At 46.8% G+C, this 19,871-nt stretch overlaps 1 protein-coding gene across 4 annotated transcripts in view; it reads left to right on the plus strand.

Moving 5' to 3' along the window:
• LOC147688908 (peroxisomal carnitine O-octanoyltransferase-like) overlaps positions 1-19,871 on the plus strand; it is a 407,404-nt gene that overhangs the window by 294,969 nt on the left and 92,564 nt on the right. For all 4 annotated transcript variants that reach the window (XM_086941806.1, XM_086941805.1, XM_086941808.1 and 1 more), the window contains 3 exons: positions 5,579-5,662; positions 16,136-16,243; positions 17,919-18,049. In XM_086941806.1, the coding sequence (XP_086797932.1) occupies positions 5,579-5,662; positions 16,136-16,243; positions 17,919-18,049 (323 nt within the window). The remainder of the gene's footprint in view (positions 1-5,578; positions 5,663-16,135; positions 16,244-17,918; positions 18,050-19,871) is intronic.

Below are 19,871 nucleotides of genomic sequence, written 5' to 3' on the forward strand. Positions count from 1 at the left end.
AAAGTAGAGGGGATAAGGGACAGTCTTGACGCGTACCCCTTGAGATACGTATGGAACCTGTCACTATGTTGCCTATTTTTACTCTGGCAGAGGGTCTATTATAGAGAAAGCCTATCAGTTGAATGAAAACTGGGCCAACGCCCATCCTTGTCAGTACGTGTGTCGTAAAGGGCCATTCTACAGAGTCTAAGGCCCTCTTTATTTCTGAGAAGGCTGCTACTGCTGGTGTATCCGGTCTGGTATGCTGAAGTGCTTCGAAAACTGTCCGTAGATTATAAGTCAAGTTTCTACCCGGCTGGGACTAGAGGAACCAAACGCTTTGCGAGGATTTTTGCAAATATCTTCTCATCCACGTTTAACAAAGATAGTGGACGATAAGAGACACAGTCTTCCGGGGGCTTACCTGGTTTTAGGAGAGCTACTATTTATGCTTCTGTCATGTAGGGTGGCATATTTCCTTATACGCACATATCGTTGAATAGCGTGGCCAACGGTGGGAGTAGTAGATCAATAAAGGCCCTATAGAAGGAAACTGTGAGGCCATCAGACCCTGGAGCACTCCCCGCCCTCATACACAACAAAGCAAGAAGGATTTCTTCCTTTTCAATGGGTCTCATGAGGAACTCCTGGTGCGTGTTCATGAGCCATTGAAGTTTTATGTGTGTTAAATAATCTATTCTCTGCTTCTGAGGCTGCATTGCCGGATGTCTAAAGTTCTGTACAATATTGGCGAAATCTCTCTGCTACCTCGGTTACTTCGGTTACGATCTTGCCCTCTGTTGACCTAATTTCTGCCACCTGTGCATATTCCCTGCATTGTATAAGCAATTGGGCTAACACTGACCCTGGTCTCTCACTCTCAAAATACACCCTTGCTGTGGCATATTTACCCAGATGTTTAATTTCATTGTCAGCCGCCTCATGGTATGCCTCGAGCAGGTCTGAGAGTTCCCTCTTGTCTGTATCTCTCGGATCCATCAGTTTTTGCTGTTCTAGAATCGTTATTTTCCCCTCCAAGTCCATTAGGCGTTTCAGAATAGCTCTGAGGACCCACGAGTGTTTTGAGATTGTGATCCCCCTGATGTAGACTTTAAATGACTCCCAGACAACCTGATAGTCTTCAACTGAGCCCACATTCTTATCAAAAACGTTTCAATTGCCTCTGCCAATTCCTCTTTAAAGACCGTGTCAAGTAGGGAATAGGGTGGAAACCGCCATGTGAATGGAGGTATGAGCCTGCGTGGGGTGTCCATCAACAGTAGGATCGGCGAATGGTCTGAAAAAGTACAGGGTAGCACCTGACACATGCGGACCCCGTCGCAGAGTATACTAGCTGCAAGCCAATAATCAATACGGGTATGTATGTTGTGATATGCTGAGTAATGTGTAAAGCCTCCACTGTGCGGGTATTTCAGGCACCATACGTCACTTAGATCAAACCTGACTATCTCACTCTCTACCACCCACCCAAGCAGCTGCTGTGGTATGCCTCTCCCGGTCCCCCGATCTATCTAGTCGGGGGTCCCTAACCAAATTAAAATCCCCCCCCCCCTACCCCCCCAAAGTTGTGTCCCCTCGCTGACGCAGCCTATCCTGTTTGCCAGTGTAGTGAAAAACTCCAAGTTATCAAACTTGGGGCAGTAAATATTAACTAAGAGTAGGTCCGTTCTTTTCCCCTACACCTCAAGATCGTATATCTACTGTCTTTGTCAGTGGCCACCGGGTGAAGGGTGAGGGCCGACTTAGGGCTGACCCAAGTAAGTACCCCCAGACATGAGTGGTAAAATCTACATGTTGAATGTTGCCATGCAAGCCTCTGCCACGTAACCTAGGGGAATTGGGTGGGAGGTGTTTCTTGCAGTAGGGCAACATCTATCTTTTGTCTCGTCAGGTAAGAAAGGACTTTGGGTACTTTTCTGTAATCATTCAGCCCTCTAACGTCCACTTGAGTGCTCTGTGGGTGTCCACTACTGTATCCCGACTGTGTGCTGTCATATGCGTCCTGGAATTAGTCAATGTTGCCATGGCTTAACTGAGTGTGTTGTAAATTTTAAATATAGCCTGTGGAATGCCTGACATCGCGTAGACTGTGTCGTCTGAGTCTCATGAACGGCCCACCCACATCAGGACACCCCCAACCTTGACCTGATGGAAAATGCCCATAAACCCCCCCTTGTACAGAACTTATGCAACATCGTTTGAAACAGCCGTCGCCCATCCCACCCACCCAGAAATAACAATAACAATACCCCAAGCGTGTGTTTCACTCGTAGGCGACGGTTGCCAATAAAGTTCAGTCAAACTTCAATGTTGAACTATCAAACCTCCACACACCATCAACTAATAGTACGCATTAGCAAAAAGGAGAACATATCCAACCCCCACTGTTTCTCAGGATCACAAACTAGAGGGGAAGGGGAAGCAACAACAATAAGACTTCCAAAGTGCGGCAAGACCCATGTAGCCAACCAGTGCACCCAGAGAACAGTGAAGTCTCCTAAGTGGCACTGTTGTGCTCCATCCTGAATAAATCTTATCTGTGATGCGGCCGGGCATGAGTTTAGTCCTGTTCCTCCATCTGCTCCAGTTGAAACACTCCTGTTAGGGCTGGGGCGTCGTTCCCTAGACCCGTCTTTCATGGTTTTCTGTAAGGCTTTTCGGTCTGTGAAAATTCGTGATTGGCCCTGGCGGTTTACACGAAGGCGAGCCGGGCACAGCATTGCATAGTCCATGTTGTGCTCTTTCAACTGCCGCTTGAGTGGCACAAACTGGCGCTGCGCTTCCTGGACCTTCACAATAAAGTCTGGAAACGGTGAGAGAGAAGAGCCTTCATAATGTAAAGATTACTTTTCCCTGGCAACTCTCAGCGCTGCATTTCTATCATGGTAGTTTAAAAATTTTGCAATTATCGGCCTTTGACAAGGCAGCGGGCCCGGGCACAGGCCCAAGGAGCGGTGCGCTCTTTCAACGTCAAACATGGGCGAGAAGGTGTCGCTCCCAAGGAGTGTGACCAGCAATTTCTCAATGAAATGTTCCATATTGCCGGCAGGCCCGTGTTGCTCCTTCTAGACCTCGCTTGTAGGTCCTCTACTTTGTCCTGCAGCACATGCAGCGCCATTCCTAATTGTTTGTGGTCCGAGTCCAACGTCGTCTGTGACTCTTCCACCTCTGTGATACGGCGCTCAGCCATGTCCATGCGTTCCGCGTGCTTGTTAAGTCTCTCAGACATTCTGTCCATACGGTACGAGAGGGAGTCCATCTTAGTGCCCAGGACAGCTAGCGAGTTCTGGTGGCCCTTCTCCATCGAGGCGATCATGGACATGATGTTGCCTTCCTTTGTCCCCCACACTTGGTCCCTACCATTTTCGCCCTCATGGACAGACGTCACGCGCTCTCTATGTTTGCGCTGATCGTACGACAATTTCAGCTGTGTTCTATGCGTCCTGCCCATCTTTGCCAACCTTTGTGGCTCTCAAAAATGCAATGTGAGGCCATAGCAGGAACTTTCCAGGAGTGCAGCAGAGCCGAGCCAGGTTTAAGGTACTCAGATCAGTCACAGCCTTCCATGCACCACCTGGGAACAGTGTCGCAGCAAGTCTAGTCACTAATATGTCAGCAGCCCCTCTTGCACCAGGCACTAATGCAATCAAGTGCTCCCCAGTGCACTCAATCAGCAGCAGTTATCCACTTCACTCGTTTTCTCTGGACACAGGTCAGCTCCCAGCCTCTTTGGTATCACACCCACCAGCCAACAGAAGATAGGGGTGCTCACCGTGCCTGCAAGGTGTGCATAAGTTCCCCAGGCAGCAGGGTCACTCAGCACGAGTCATTAAGCAGATGTGTTTCTCTCCCATGGAAGATCACAGCGAGGCCCAAAGACAGGTCAATGCACTGTCCAAATCCCACGTGGCTGCCCAATGTCAAAGCGTTGTCATCACAGGCCCGGTCCCTCAAAATGTCGTGCCCTGCCCCGTGCCTTGCCTCGTGTCCAGTCCTCACCTGACACAGAACCCCTAGAGTGTCCTGATTTTTAGAGCCTCAGGGTCAAGGGGCACCACAGAGGGTCCGTCCGGTATTGCTGCTGACAGCGCATCCGATCCTCTGCATTCGCGAAGCTTCAGTCTTGGAGCTCTCCCCGGCCGCGGCTCAATGCCCAGTGAGGTCGTCGTCCGGTCACTGCACACGGGAGTCGGTGAGGGCACTATATGGTGTTCATGTGTCAAGGCCGGTTGCGAGCCTCCACGAAAGCTCATCGCTGCAGCCGGCTCCGGGGTACTCCGTGCTCCAGCGAGACCTCACTTGCGGCGGGCTGAGGACCGTGCTGGAGGCCAGTGCTTTAAGGGCCATTCAGCGCGCCGCATGACCGATGTCGTCCGCATTGATTTCACCCCGATTCCAGGCGTCGGAGGTAGGTCAGTCCGTAGCGGGGCGCCTCTGGAATTGAAGGCGCCACGTGGGTGTAGTGGCGGTGACTGCTAATGCCGGATTAATTCAGAATTGCCGGTTGGTTGTGCGGAGCTCGTCTCTTAGGCAGCCATCAACGTCGCTGGCAAGCTCTGCCCCCCTTTAAATTTTGTTTTTATCTTGTCACTTTTGCTGTGCATTTAAAGACTGATATCAAATGTTAGGCTCCTGTTTCCTAGGTAGCTGTTTACTTTTCTTTCCCTGACTGTAAAGTGATCAAACTGTCTTGCAGGATACAGGAATTTGAAAAGGCTGTAGGGTGTTAATGTTTTGTAGCACACAACAAAATGTAAGTGCCTGTAAATGAACTGTACAAGTATTTCAAAATATATCAGTTAGGTTAGCACAAATAAAGAAAATGTTTTTGTAATGCAGTTGTGTTGGTAATAAATATTTTAGTAGGATTAAAACATATCAATACACTAGGTGATGCCAATTTAACCACATTATCATATAGTGCACTGTATATTTTTATCAGTAAAACAGTATGTCTGTGCAAATGTAATGGTCATTTCAATTGAAAATGTGTTTGCTGTAATGGTGGTGTGCTACCACACCCGACATACTATTCCATGCAGCTACACTGTATACCATACCACTCTACAACACTATACTCTACAACTTTACGCCCCTCCATTCTATGACACTGTACACCACTCTTTGCCACTCTGCACCACTTCACTGTATGCTACTCCATCCTATGCCACTCTACTCTACTTTACACCACTCCACACCACTCTTCTCTACAACTTTTTACTCCACACCACTCTGCTCCAAGTCACTCTCCATGGCAGTTTACGCCACGCCGCTCTCTCCCCCTCTATGCCACTCTATCCCGCTCTGTGCCATTCTACTCCACTCTATCCCACTCCACAACACTACACTCCGACACTTTACTCCCTCTGTTCTCCACTCAACTTCTTAAAACTCACTCCGCTCTGTGACACTGTGCTACTCTACTCTACTTCACTCCACTGTAAGATGTTTTGAATAATTATCTTTGCTGATACAATGGAGAATTTATTTTTAAATCATAAACCTCTCTCGTGGTTATCTACATTGATTAGCATGGTCAATGTACTTCTTCATCTCTGTCATTTTTTTGTTTTTATAGCATGCTCCATATGATGCCATGGTGATGATAACCATGTGTCACTACATAGACCAGAAGATCATTGCAAGCGAAGGAAGGTGGAAGGTATGTGCCATATGGCATGTATATTTTTTTTTATGTAGTTCTACTTTTTGTATTGAAATTCATCAGGATGGGATCTGAGCAACATACACCTTGCATCTTGTTGAGCAATCCGTTTTTAATGAATTTCTAAAAAGAAAAGGGGAGGGTTTATTTGTGTTGTGAGCTGTTCTGTTGTCATAAGTCTTTTTTTACAAGGAGTATGTACTTCCTCCAGTGTTATTTTGCAAAGCCAGATACTTTAATCAACACTAGATGAATAAAACATGCATTTGCAGAGTGCATGGCTACCCAAAGGCATCCCAGCGCTGGTAGCAGCAGACAGTGAGGAAACTAACCAGGCTAAGGGAATAATCAAGTCTTTAACAGTTTGAGGAAGGCCAAATGATTAGGTTCCTTTCGAAGGTGGGGTGGAAGGCGTTCCATAGCCTGGCCGCATTATATGAGAATAGCTGGCCCTCTGGCTTCCTTAATCCTGGGGACAGTAGCCAAGTTAAAGTCATCTGAACAAAGACGTCTGTTAGCCCAATAGTGCTGGATGGTGGTTTGGTTAATGGCAGGGCCCTTTCCGGCTAGTGACTTGTGAACGGTGCACAGTGCCTTGAAGTTAACTCTCTCCATAATGGGAAGCCAGTGGAGGGAATGCAAAGCAGGTTTGGCTGGTTGATGTTTAGTACCAGGAAAAGTCTGGCTTCCCAATTTTATTACATCTGGAGTTTGGAGAGGGTCGCAATGAAAGCAACCAAATAAAGGACATTCCAATAGTCCACTTTCCTTTTTTGCAGCATCTCCCCTATCCACATGTATATCCTCACTGCTGAACTTCCCTTCGTTTTGTTTGTACACCGATCCCTTCTTTTGCCTTTTCCTTTCCATTCCGCTTTCTCCGCCCAAGATGACCCCCTTCTCTCTCAACTATGTTTCTGTTCCCTACCTTTGTCCCCTGTACCATTTTCTATATCCTAAAGCCTCTAGACATGTCTATATACTAGTGCCTATAAACCTTCCTATAGTCTATTACCTCTAACCCATACTGATGATACCCTAGTACCTCTAGTAACTGAAACATAGTACCTGTGCCTATAATCTTAGAACCTCACTCCCTATCTATACAAACCCCCTAGTTCTTCTTCTCTACCGATACCCTAGTACCTCTACCCCTGCCTATTGTCAATTACCTCAACAACTAATGATACCGTAGTTTATTTGCCTCTACCTAAACCTCAGTTCCTCTGCCCCTACCTATATATATTTGCATCTTTACCCCTACCTATTTACTGCTAGCATCTTGCCTAATCTATACCCTAATGCCTCTGCTCCTTCCCCTCCCGCTCCTATTACCATTTTCCCCTTACCTGATTTCTGAAATGTAAGGAAAATGGGTTAAATCCTTTTTTACATTTAGCAAATTAGAGTTTCCCTTGCACGTGGTCCTCAGTCGGGTCTCCTCCATTCTGCCTTTTCACCCAAGTAAGTTGAAGCATTTACAACAGCTCAGTAAACACATGAAATGAATGAATATATGGATGTTATTAAAATGCAGCGAAAGGCTTTAGAATCCCAGCAGGATTGTTTTAAACCTGTTGGATTCCCTCTAAAGACTGGTCTTCTTGTACAAGGGGTGAGAGGTTGAAGTTAGCCTTAGTTTTCTCAGTGACTGCTGTGCAGTTGTTGTCACAATTAGTGGTTCCAGACATAAGAAAATCGGTTGCTTTTTGCTATAAAAATATTGTTGTGGAAAACAGACTGAATAAAAGTTTTGTGAAAATGGGGCTGTGGCGTGAAGCTGATCGTGATGGCCGCACAGTAGAGGTGCTCCGGTGAGCCGACCGAGCCGCATTACCTCATCTACATCCGATCCCCAAAGTTCCTGAGGGTGACACCACGTGCGGTGAACTCACCGTGACCAAAATGGGATTGGTCCTGAGTCTTGCAATCGCCCTATGAGCCCCTGATTGGAGTAGTCTGGAAGCAGGCAGGCCTGTGGTTGCGGCCTCACTAGAGCTGACCCGAGCAGCGGATTCCTGGGGGCCCGTGGGAGCCGGCGGTACAGAGGTGAGCGCACCCGCCACATTTGATTTCTCCAATGCCAGTGCGTCCAGAGGCACCCGCATATGTAGCGGAACCCCAACGGCCAGGCTAGGTGCGGTCTCTGAGCCTCACAGCAACTACGCAAGTGCTCGAATTCAGAGGTGGCGGCCATATTGGTGGCAGACACATGTGCAAATGGACCTCCCAAAGGCTCTGATAGTCTGGTTGCGCCAGGCGAGAGAGTGTGCATCCCAGAGGCAGGGCAGCAAGAGGAGACCCTGGGCAGAAGACGACGCCCAGGCGACACAGTAGCACTCATCCCTAGCAATTGTGGGTGCATAGGCAGTCATTGCGGAAAAGCCCTGACATGAACTTGCTTACAAGGCCACCCTAGAGACCAGGAGGGAGTAGTCCAAGGGCCCCCCCTCGAGCACCCCAGGAGTGCAGGGCTACTGGCAAGGAGGAGGAGGAGTTGAAGGTAGAGATGAGATAGAGGCACCAAGGACCTGGTCAAATCTTGGCGGTCAAGAATTGAGACCGACCCTACATGACAATCAGTCTTGGCGCCCCGGAACTAGCAGTAGGGGGGACTTTGGGCCCCACACTCGATCCGTGTGACCCTACTTCAGTCACCCCTGGGCTGCAGGAGGGAGAGGGGTGCATAAAGATCAGTGGTCAGATGTCCACCCGGTGAAACCCAGGGTTGAAGCCGTGCCATATGGTCTGCGGTGAGGACACCGCAATTGGCGGGGAACTTTGGTGCTCCCTGCCTCCACAACACAGGAACCCAATACCTCATCGAAAGAATGACCTTCCACTTACCCAAAAGAAACCTCCACTCCACCAACCTCTCTGAAACCCAGCGTATCCGCAGAGTCAGAACAGGGGGAAGAGCCTTCTCCTACATCGCAGCCAAACCCTGAAACAAGCTCCCTATCGACCTCAGACTCTCTCCCTCCCTCAACACCTTCAGGAAGACTCTCAAGACCTGGCTCTTTGACTGAACGGAACTGCCGTCTCCTCCTCCCTCCCCCCACTCCCACTCCTCCTCGCCTTCAGACCCTCACGGGTGAGTAGTGCGCTTTAAACTCCCTGATTGATTGATTGACCCATAACATCATCCATATACTGGGGGCCACGCTAGACTACACGTAGGCTATCTGCTGTGACAGGGGTGCAAGGCCTGAGCAACCTACCCAGAGAGCTCTAACTACCCAGGGTCAAGATTCCAGTACTGCACCAATCTACCAATCTACCAGTCGGGGAGAACGGGCAGAGCAGTGATGCCTGGTGAAGGACCCAGCTGTAATCCAGACAACAGTACAACTGGACGAATGGTGAGGCCCAAGGGTAACCTACTGCCACAAACAAGCAAGATGGATGAATACGCAGTCCCCAGGTCCCCCATGAAGAGGAGACCAAGGCCGACTAGTCACTGAGCCTCTGGGGAACCCTCCCTGGCGGCAGTAATGACGGTGATACAAAGTCTTCAATCCTTCTTGGAACCTAAATAGACTTTGTCACCATCGAGGTGGAGCACCTTAGAGCAGACTTCCAGAAGATGTCAGACAAAGTAAACACGGCAGAAACCAACATCCATGAGCTCCAAATTTCCACAAGGTCCCTAGAGGAGCAAGTGCGTAAACTAACCAAGCAGCCAGAGGCTCTGGAGGCAAGAGTTGAGGACCAAGAAGGGAAGTCCAGGCAAAACAATCTACGAATAGTATGGTGGCCTGAAAGAGCGCAAGCACAATGCGTTGACCTATTTGTAGAAGGCTTGATTACAGAACTCTGGAAACCCAAACGTCTGTCGAAGTTCTTCTCCGTCGAAAGGGTGCACAGGCCCCAATCCTGCCTCCGAGACCAGATGCCCCACTACGCACCATCATATCCCGCATGTTGAACCTTCGAGATTGAGACGTCATCCTGCAAACAGCCCGGACATAAGGTGACCTTAAGTATGAGAACTCCACGATTTGCTACTGTCCTGACTTTACCTACCAGGCTCAGAAACAGAGGAGCAGTTTTGAGGAGGTCAAGAGAACCCTTACGGAAAAGGACTTAAAATTCATGAGCCTATTCCCTGCCAAGCTGTAAGTCCTTGCAGAAGGAAAATCCTGGTTCTACTACTCCCCAGTGGAGGCATGGGAATGGGTGGAGGGGTGGCGCACGCAGGAGTCTCGACACCCAAAGGGCCTGAAGAGAACTCACCCTCGTAACATGCATGACAGAGAATCCTTAGTTGATGAAATCAATCATCGGAACTTGGGACAGTCCCAGTCTGCCTCATAACTCTGTGAGGGTAAACGTACGCCACCAGAGACCTTGAAACTTGCCCCAGCAAAGCCTGCAGGAAGATAGACGGAACATAAAAAGGAAGAATGGTGAGGTGCAAATGAGGAGTGAACCGGGAGGTGGGTGGGCAGGGAAAGTCGGAAAGGTGCATGGGACTAAAGGGTGCTCCATGACTATCTTGGTCTTTTGCCAGAACTTTAATCACTAGGCCGGAAGCATGGGGAATGAACTCAATAATCTGGCAGAGGTGGGACCCCACCAGGGGTAGGGGGATATTTGTGGACGAGTAGGCACATGGAAAAGACATGTCGGGGCAGCCAACCCCCTGATATGGTTATTTTGCAGCTCGGGCGACAGGAGCTCTGCAAATGGGAGTTGTGGAAAGTTTTAGTCGCCACAGTGCAGGGTGGGTGGCAGGAAGGGGGGGGGGGGAGTTAAGGGTTATGTGTATTCTTTAGCATTTATTGGTTTAGTTGTACGAGAGACAAAGCTTCACGGCAGGCTTCATGTCTTGGAGTCCAAAATAAAACGTACATTGGTGCCTCAATTTATTAAACGACACAAGCCAGATTTGGTCTTTCTGCAAGAGACACATCTATAGGTGCACAACTATAAAGCACTGGATAGATGGGTTAACACCTTGGTGGCACATTCAGGATACACACCAGGGTCTGGGGGAGTGGGAGTCCTTGTCAGAGTTGCTGTAGCAGATGTCCCTTGGAAAATGTGGATAGACCCACTGGGCATATTCGTACTCCAGACGGGGAATTGGGATGGGCAAACTCTAAATCTGGTGTCCTCATACACCCCTCCGGGACAGGAAGGGACACTCGATCTGTTCTTGATACGCAACTCCTTGAGATGCCTCAAGGATCTCTTATCCTGAGAAGCGTTATGAATTATGTCATCTCTCGGTTTGAGGATAGATGGCCAGGGAAGGCAGGCACAAAAACTAGGACTCCTCTGGGAGGCTTTGTGGAGGCGCTAGGGTGGGTTGATTTGTAGAGAGCCCAAAACAAAACAGAACGCCAGTGTGCACACTTATCGGCACGAAATGGGAGATTGTCCTGAATTGATTACTTGTTCACCCTAAGGAAGGATGTGGGAGCTTCCGAGACACACCACTTGGCAAGGGGCATCTCTGACTACTTCCCGGTGGTCACCTGGTTTAAGGGACTAACAGTGGGAAGTATCATACCTGGCACTGAGAGACAGAAAGTTTGTGGAACAACTGCAAGAAGGCACCAAGAGATACTTTCAGCATAACAAGGGGTCGGTGGGCTCCTGCTGCATTCTCTGGGAAGCCTACAATCCAGTGATGCAATGGAAAAATCAAGTCCTAGTTTGGGCTAAAAAGAAAGAGAACAGGCAATGACATCAGGTGCTCGAATACAAAGTATTGTCCCTGGAGGCTGAGATAGTAAGAGGGGGAGAAAAGAAGAGGAACTTGACATACCAGTTACAAATGGCTCAACAGGAACTGCGAGATATAGCAGAAAATGCAACAAGGGCCCATGCTTTATCAGTCCAGAGGAGGCTCTACGAGGTAGGGGATAAAACCACGAAGCTCATCGCCTGGCTTGACAAAAGAGAGAGTGAAAGAGGATGAGTGATTGAAATCCTAGACCTAAAAGGGGAGGTACATACAGGAGATGATAAAATTGTTGAGACATTCGCAACCTTCTACGAGGACATGTATACCTCCAAATCTGACAGATCTAGCTCATACTGCAAAGAACTCTTTGAAACAATGAACCTGAGCATCCTAACGAGCGACAACAGAGAGGCGCTAGAAAGCGATTTGATGGTAGATGAAATAGTGGGGGCTCTTCAGGGGCTCCAATCTGGGAAAGCACTTGGTCTGAATGGTTGGCCCCTTTAATCGTTCAAGGAAACAGCCCAGAAATTAGCGCCCCACCTCCTGAATATCTTCTTAGATGCTAGGGAGGCTACCAGATGACCAAAGAACTGCCACCATAGTGGAAATCCCTCAAAAAGGTAAACCACTAACAGAATGTGCCTCATACCATCCCATATCCCTCCTCAATGTAGAGCCCAAAGTCTTTGCGTATAGGCTATCAGGCATGATAACATCGGTTATACACCCCGACCAATCTGGCTTCATGCCGAAGAGTTGCACCCGCCTGAATCTGAGATGGCTATACCGGGTACTTGACCTGACGGAGGCGTATATTGTAGACGATGCTGCAGTCCTCACCCTTGATTCCCGAATGGCCTTCGATAGTGTAGTGTAACTACATCTTTGCAGTGTTGCTTCGGCTTAGCTTCGGCCCCAATTTCTGCACCTGGGTTTGTCTATTATATGAAGCGCCGCAAGCCAGGGTGCAGGTAAATGGCTGCACCTCCAGTGTTTTCAAACTGCGGAGCGGCACACGCCAAGGTTGTCCACTGTGTCCCATGAGTTTTGCCCTAGAGCCTGTGGCAGCTTGGGTCTGCAGAGACCTTACTGTGGAATTACTTGGGAATTACAGTCAAAGACAACTGGGAGGAAAAGCTATCTCTCTAAGCAGACAATATCTTGCTTTATGTGACAAAGCCCTGCTTCTCGATCCTGAGAATTCTACACAACATTGACCTTTTCGAGAACTATGCCAGCTACCAAATTAATTGGGATAAATCTCAGATTTTTCCACTCTTCCCGGGTCCAGTGTCCCTGCTATCGCGATGTCCAGCACAATGGCAACAGAAGGGTTCACATACCTGGGGATCCGTATCATCAGAGACTAGAAGCTATTCCTGGCTCGTAACATTCTTCCCCAAGTCCACCGATTTCAGGTGGATGTGTGCCACTGGTGCGGGCTGCCCCATTTGCTGATGGAACGGGCGGTCCTCTTTTCCAGCTGATGGTGGTGAAGAACTGGGTCTTTGGGGAACGTAATCAGTATACAGGGTAGAGCGCCTGGCCAAGGGAAGCAGAACTACCCGGCGCTCCGGTACAGCATGGTTGGGAAGGACTTGCTCCCATCCCACATGCAGGCGGTAGTGCGGGCATGGAAAGCATCCAACAGATGCCTGGGTTGGGATTGGAAACTAACAGAAGATAGAGATCCCACTATGGGATAGTGAAGGCCTGGGGGAGGTTAAAACATTTCGAGCAGACACAAGATGGCACACAATAGGAATGGAAAAATTGGGATATGTCTGGAGAACAGGTACTCTACTAGCGTTTGATGTGAAGAAGGCAGAATACAAGCTGGCACAGGGCGTGATATTCTGATACAGACCACTACAACACGCTGTGAAATGCCATCTACCAGAGGGGGATTTTCTCCCAGATTACTCCCTCATGGAAGACAGACTGATATTGGACCATATGCCCACCAAGGCACTTTCCCCGACGTACAGGAAGATTATAAATATCATGCTGGACTGTCTAGCCTCGCTCAGACTCAGAGAGGCCTAGATGGTATACGTGGGGCCCCTTAGACGACGAAGAGTGGAACAAGGCATTGCAGAACACCAGAGAGATTGCTATAAGGGCTCGGTTTCGCCTGGTGCCTCTACAGATACTGCATGGGTCAAAAGTATTCAAGATGGGTCCTATCAACTCAGCCGAGTGTCCCAGGGGTTGCAGTGGTGTGGGCATGTTCTGTCAAAGACTTTGGACCTGTCCATGTATCCAAAACTTTTGGACTGAAATAGTTGAGACAATGAGGGAGGTGATAGGCCTACCTGTGCCGCTTGAGCTGTTGGGAGTGTCAGTAAAAGAGAAATGGCCCAGTCATGTAAATACTTGGCTCAACAACGCTGCAGGGGTGGCGAAACACAATTTAGCCAGGCTACGGAGTGCAGACTGGTCCCCTGCGACCATAGACTGGAAGGAGGACCTGGATTGGGGCCGTCTAGTCGATCAGGTAACCCAGCTCCGAGGCTGCCTGCGCACATTTGAAAAGATACGGGGTCCATGGAAACAGTACCATGCACAACGGGCAAGTAAGGAGCGGAGACGGTATGATCACTAACAAATAGCAGACTGGGGGGTAGAGTTTGCAACCAGCTCCAGTGTGTCGGGGATTACTCCAAGGATTTAGGGCGGGCCCAGGTGTTCTATCTATGATGTGGAAAGGCCCTCTGCAAGCGGCCCTTAAAGTGAACATTGCTGTGCTTTCGATGACTTTTGTTCTTAATCAACTGCTTAATAAAAAATGAATTGTTAAAAAAAAAGTTGTCAAAATTTTGCCTGCTGAAAAAATAGAATGAAGAAAACTGTGGCTACAAAAAATCTGAAAATGTAATTCCTTGGAAGACCAAGATAGATGTACAGGGATAGAGAGGAACATTTACGGGGAGGTGGGAAGGGACAGAGAACTAATAAGTGGATTTTAGGATCCAGGGGAGGGTAGAGTTATGGGGTAATAAGGAGAAGTAAGGGATTGTTAGGGCCCAGGGATTGGTAGTTCTAAAGGGTAGTTAGGGGCTTTTAGGTTTCAGGGAAGGTTAAGGGGTAGTAAGGGTTTTTAGGGTTCAGGGGAGGGGAGCTTTAATGGGTAGGATGGGTTTATAGGTTCAGGGATTGGTAATGTTAAGGGTAGTTCAGGTTTTAAGGGTTCATGGATGAGAAGAATGAACTTGTACTTAGGGTACAGTTAATTATATGGACTACTGCATGTGATAAAAACAACTTTAAATGTGGACGTTTTGTAATATTCCTAGTAATAATGAGGGACACAACATTATCTCAACCGATTAACTCGACTTTACCGTAATGTATTTTAAAAGTCCACTTTATCGCATTCATCCCGATAATCTGCCATATCAAGTGGGTTTTAAAGTCAACATATCACTTTTCTCTGCACCACAGCATACATTGCAGTGAACTAATCTTGTGTTGCTAAAGGGTACAAGAGACAAAAGCCAAGCACGCACAAGTTCGGTTTTAGAGGGATTTAAATAGAGCATATGCTTGTTCCTCAATAAGTGCATGTCTGAAGACCACTAGGACCAATCAGTGTGAGAGCAATTTGACCCCATTTTACTGGCTGGTAATTCTGGCCCGTAAAATCCTGTAAGGTGTTTGCTGCCGAGGCAGCCTAGCCTGCTCTCTTGGTCTCTGCAGACTTTTTTCTCTGACACTAGGTAGCACGCGATACTACCTCGATCAGAACTTTTATTTTCTTTCAATCTTCTACCTTTCCATGCCCTCCCCGTCCTCCGCTTTCACAGAAGGCATTGCTCCCCTTTAGCTGCTGTTCAGGGTAGGTGGTAAACGGGAGCATTACAACTTGTACTAAAGTGAAAAACCCTTCAGTACTGAGTATTGATTGAACATTGTGGAATTATATTATTGCTATTTGAAATTTTGCCTTCAGTGGTAGTAACTCTTGGGTATATGATTTGTTTGGTCTTTATTTTCCTCTTTTCTTTCATTACATCACACTGTCGGTTGGTTTGCCTCACCTAGGTGGACTAGTGAACAGGGCTCCGCTATAAAGTATTTCCTTTGTTCCACAAACATTGATTATTAGGTGGTATTCTCCATACATACTTTCCTTTTCCATCTGTTCCTTTTTACTTTGTGTTTGAAGTGCATAATTCAATCATATAGTCTAAGGATTAGAACAATATATTTCCTCAGTGTTGAATGGTTTTAGTGGCCCCCATGCACGTAGAGTTGGAGTCGCTGTTCCTGCGGAGGCCAGTGAACATTTTTAGTAGATGTCGCTTAATTCGTCCATGTTTAGGTTTCTAAGATGCTCTGTAGATTCATTTGGTGCAAGACAAGACCGCCTCACTAATGATTGGGGAAAAAAACGGAATATAAAATAAAAAAATCTATGGAAAGTACCCATTGCTTGAACTGTTGTTTAGCAAATGATCATTGTTTGGGGAATATAAGTAAATACTCCCTGGCGGTGCTAAGTTTACTAGTTATCCAGGCCAGATAAACTGTCTGTAGGTAATTATAATGCGCCCAGCCAGGAATGCTTAGCAGGTGTCACACAAAATCAATTTTGGAAGTATTAAGTGAAATGGCACAACATTTGTACAGAATAACGGGTGTGCTCCTAGTTGAGGGGAGCTGGGTCTTCACAACACCATTTACACAACATATATATTTAATTTACATTCCATGGTCTCATACCTATATGAACATAGAAATAATGTTGAATATTTATGTCTTTACCACAGGGGTCAATGGAAGTGCGAGAAATACCTTGGCCAGAAGAGCTGGTCTTCACCTTGGATGAGAAACTTCTCAGTGACATCAGGCTAGCCAAGAAACAGTACTGGAAGGAGGTGATGTTTCTATATACCATCTCATTAACACTAGACCCAACAGTGCTGCTCTTCCTGTCAGTTTCCAGTGCTTGACTTTTCTAAACTTCTCCACACCTTGATGCACATACTATCATGAAGGGTCATATTTAGTCTTCCCAACATATGGACGCTAAGGTGTTGTAAGTACTCAAGCCATTTAATGTGTAGGGTGGATGTCAACAGGTTAGTAAAAATTAAAGTAGAAAGTGGTGAAATTAAACACCTAGGGGTTTGATATGATTAAAAATGATGGTGCAACGTTAATAACTTGCTGTCTATAGTACACGTTGTTCTTGCTGTTGTGCTTTGCAATTCTGATGCTCATCTGTAACTTACATTTAGTACGGTGCTGCAACAAATTTGACTGCTGGCCAGTATGTTCCTGCTCAAATAATCATCATCCTAAACAGATCTACACATGCATGTGGTATTTTTCCCATCAGTATAATCATTATGGAAAGTTTCAATATTGTAATTGAGTACATTGCCCCTTGCACCAAACTAATTCTCCAAGATATAGCATTTGTTTGTCTTGATGCACTTTTTCTTACACACCAGTTCTTGGAACTGGTTTGGTGCGTTGTTGAAGTTGCTCATCTCAAGACTGTTTATTCAAGTCTGCCTTAAGTTAGGAGTGAGCCAAGTTAATTACTATTTAGATGATTCTGTGGTACCTTATATAGTTCCCCTTGGGTTGGTGTCATTCACAGCACGCTATGTGGCACTGTGACCATCGTCATCTTGTTGGCCGATGTAGAAGGCACAAAGGATTAAAAGAACATGGATTCGAAAGTAGAAGGCACAAAGGATTAAAAGAACATGGATTCGAAACTACATGCATTCCTCAATTAGCATATTTTATACAGGGGTTAACCAGCGCACAGAGGCACAGTGAAATAGAGGATAAGAATTCTCACCTCACGAATTATATTGTGCTTCAATACGCCATATACATTTTTGTGGGTTAGAAGTAACAGTACACTTGGACTACCTACTTTATTAGATGGGTAGCAATTTCTGTATGTCTTAAGTGATTGCATTATGACCCCTGATCTCATAATGCTGTTATCAATGGAAATGTCCACCTTCAGTGAAGAATATTATTGTTAGGAGGATGGGCTTGAACTCTGGCTCACAGCAATGTTGTGAGAGTATTACTCACTCTGCCTCCCTCTTCTGAGTATCAAAGTGGCAGTCATGCAGACTGGTGTATGTTTTTTCAGTTGGCCTTGCTAAGCCCCTATCTCTTGACAGCCGTTTGTGTGAATGTTCCAGAAGATCTCTGTCACATTGTTAACTTGAATTAAATACTTTTCTAAAGCCTTCTGGGATCAGAGATAGCGAGTAATTAACTATCTTTGCCTGCCCTAAAGGTAGGTTGTTTTTTGTGCCCTTGTGCAGATAAGTTGCCATGTTGCTGCTCAGTCAGTTATTATGGCATCACATAACTTTAGATTTTTTTTTTCTGAGTAGTGTGGGAGCAGGGAGACTGACTCCAAAGTGATGTATGTATTATGCTTGTGTTCATGGTTTGTGATTTACGTAACCACAACAATGTATGACGCAACAGAGGTCTCTGGTATTATCGGACAAAAGATAGCAATCAGATATGCCATTAATACAACTCTCGTAACTTGTTTTTTATATCACCCAGGCAACTGACGTACAGCTTGTTAATTATGCATTCACATCTTTTGGCAAAGCACTTGTCAAGAAGAAGAATCTGCACCCCGATACATTTGTGCAACTTGCTCTTCAGTTGGCCTTTTACAAGCTTCATGGACGGTAAGATATTTTGTGTGAGGTGAGACACAAATGCACCTTTTCCATTGTGAATCTTTTATTCTGTTTCACATTTTCTTTCTTGAGCAGTTGTTTTTAAAATATTATTTCCTAACTGTAACCTGTAACTTTTGACAGTGTGCATGCAAGTGGGTAGATACGTCTGAGAGTGGTTGTGTGAGTAGCTGTGTGGATCTGTGTGGTCTTGTGGGTGTGAGTGGTGAGTGGCTGTATGGGTCTATGAGTGGTTGTATGAGTGACTATGCATCTGTGAGTGGGTGGTGGTTGAGTGGTTTTATGGGTTGGTGACTGGGTGTGTAAGTCCTGTATGGATATGTCCTTGGGTGTCTGAGTTGCAGGCTATTACGGTTATTGGGGTGGCCCCAAACGGGCTATGCCTCCGGGTAACTTTGGACTTTCGCGTATTTGTAGTTTTTGAAAGGGAGAAGAATGGACTTGATATTCTCCAACATATGCCAAAGGCAATATGTAAGTGGTCAAATGAGTTCTGTCCACAGATAGATAAAGCCAGAAAACATCAATTAAACTGTTTCTGCATTCCTGAGAGACCATAACATGGGCTCTATCTACAACAACATCTTGCACTTTATTATGGAGCATACAAAAAGAAGTGATGGAGTTCAATTCACAGAGAAAGGCAATAACAACTGAAAACACTGCATCATGTTTTATTTGTAGTAATCTACACACAATAAACACAAAGGTTCTTCTCAGATCCTCCCCATTCCCCAAACTGTTTTATTTTATTTTTCAATGCCTTTTTTAGTTTTTTTGCTCCAAAATCGCAAATCTGTTGGGAATACACAAAATAAAAGCAGACATTCAATAAACACTAGCGCATTTAAAATTCACAACTATATAAGTGACTCTGTCCAACTGACTCAGTGCGTTTGTGTGAATGGTTCTGTGAGTGGGTATAAAAGTGAGTGAGTCTGTCGGTGGGTGCTTGAGTCTCTGAATAGGTCTGTGAGTGGGTAAGTTTGAGTGGGTGCATGATTCTCTGAGTGGATCTGTAAGTGGACACATAGGTGTCTGTGAGTGGATGTGTGAGTGTCTGAGTGAGTATGAGACTGTGCGTGAGTGTTTTGAGGGGGTCTGTGAGTGGGTCACAAATGCCTAAGTGGGTCTGTGATTGGGTGACTGGGTGTCTCAGTGTGTCTGTGAGTGTGAGGGGGTCTTTGAGTGGGTGCATGAGTCTGACTTGGTCTGTGAGTGGGTATGTAAGTCTCTGAGTCGATCTGTGAGTGGATGGATGACTCTCAGAGGGTCTGTGAGTGGGTGTTTATGAGTGTGGGTGCAGGAGTGTGAGTGGGTCTGCGAATGTATGCATGAGTCTGAGTGGGTCTGTGAGTGTGTGCGTGGGTCTTTGAGTGGGAGCATGAGTGTCCGAGTGGGTCTCTGAATGAGTGCTTGAGTGGGTCTGTGAGTGGGTGCATGAGTATGAGTGGGTCTGTTGGTGGGTGTGTGATCATGAGCAGGTCCATGAGTGAGTTTGTGAGTCTCTGTGTAGGTCTCTGAGTAGGTACGTAAGTCTTTGCGTGGGGCTGTGAGTTAGGACAGTGAGTGGGCGTGTGAGTCTCTAAGTGGGTGCATGAGTTTCTGGTTGGGTCTGTGAGCACGTGCTGGAGTCTGAGTCGGTCTGTGAGTGGGTACATAAGTCTCTAAGTGGCTCTGTGAGTGGGTGCATGGGTCTGTGAGTGGAAGGGTGAGTGTCTGAGTGGGTCTCTGAATGAGTGCGTGAGTGGATCTGTGAGTGAGTGTGTGAGTCTGAGTGGGTCTGTCAGTCGGTGTACGAGTCTGAATG

The sequence above is a fragment of the Lissotriton vulgaris genome, chromosome 10 (assembly GCF_964263255.1).
Source record: "Lissotriton vulgaris chromosome 10, aLisVul1.2, whole genome shotgun sequence".
NCBI lineage: Eukaryota > Metazoa > Chordata > Amphibia > Caudata > Salamandridae > Lissotriton > Lissotriton vulgaris.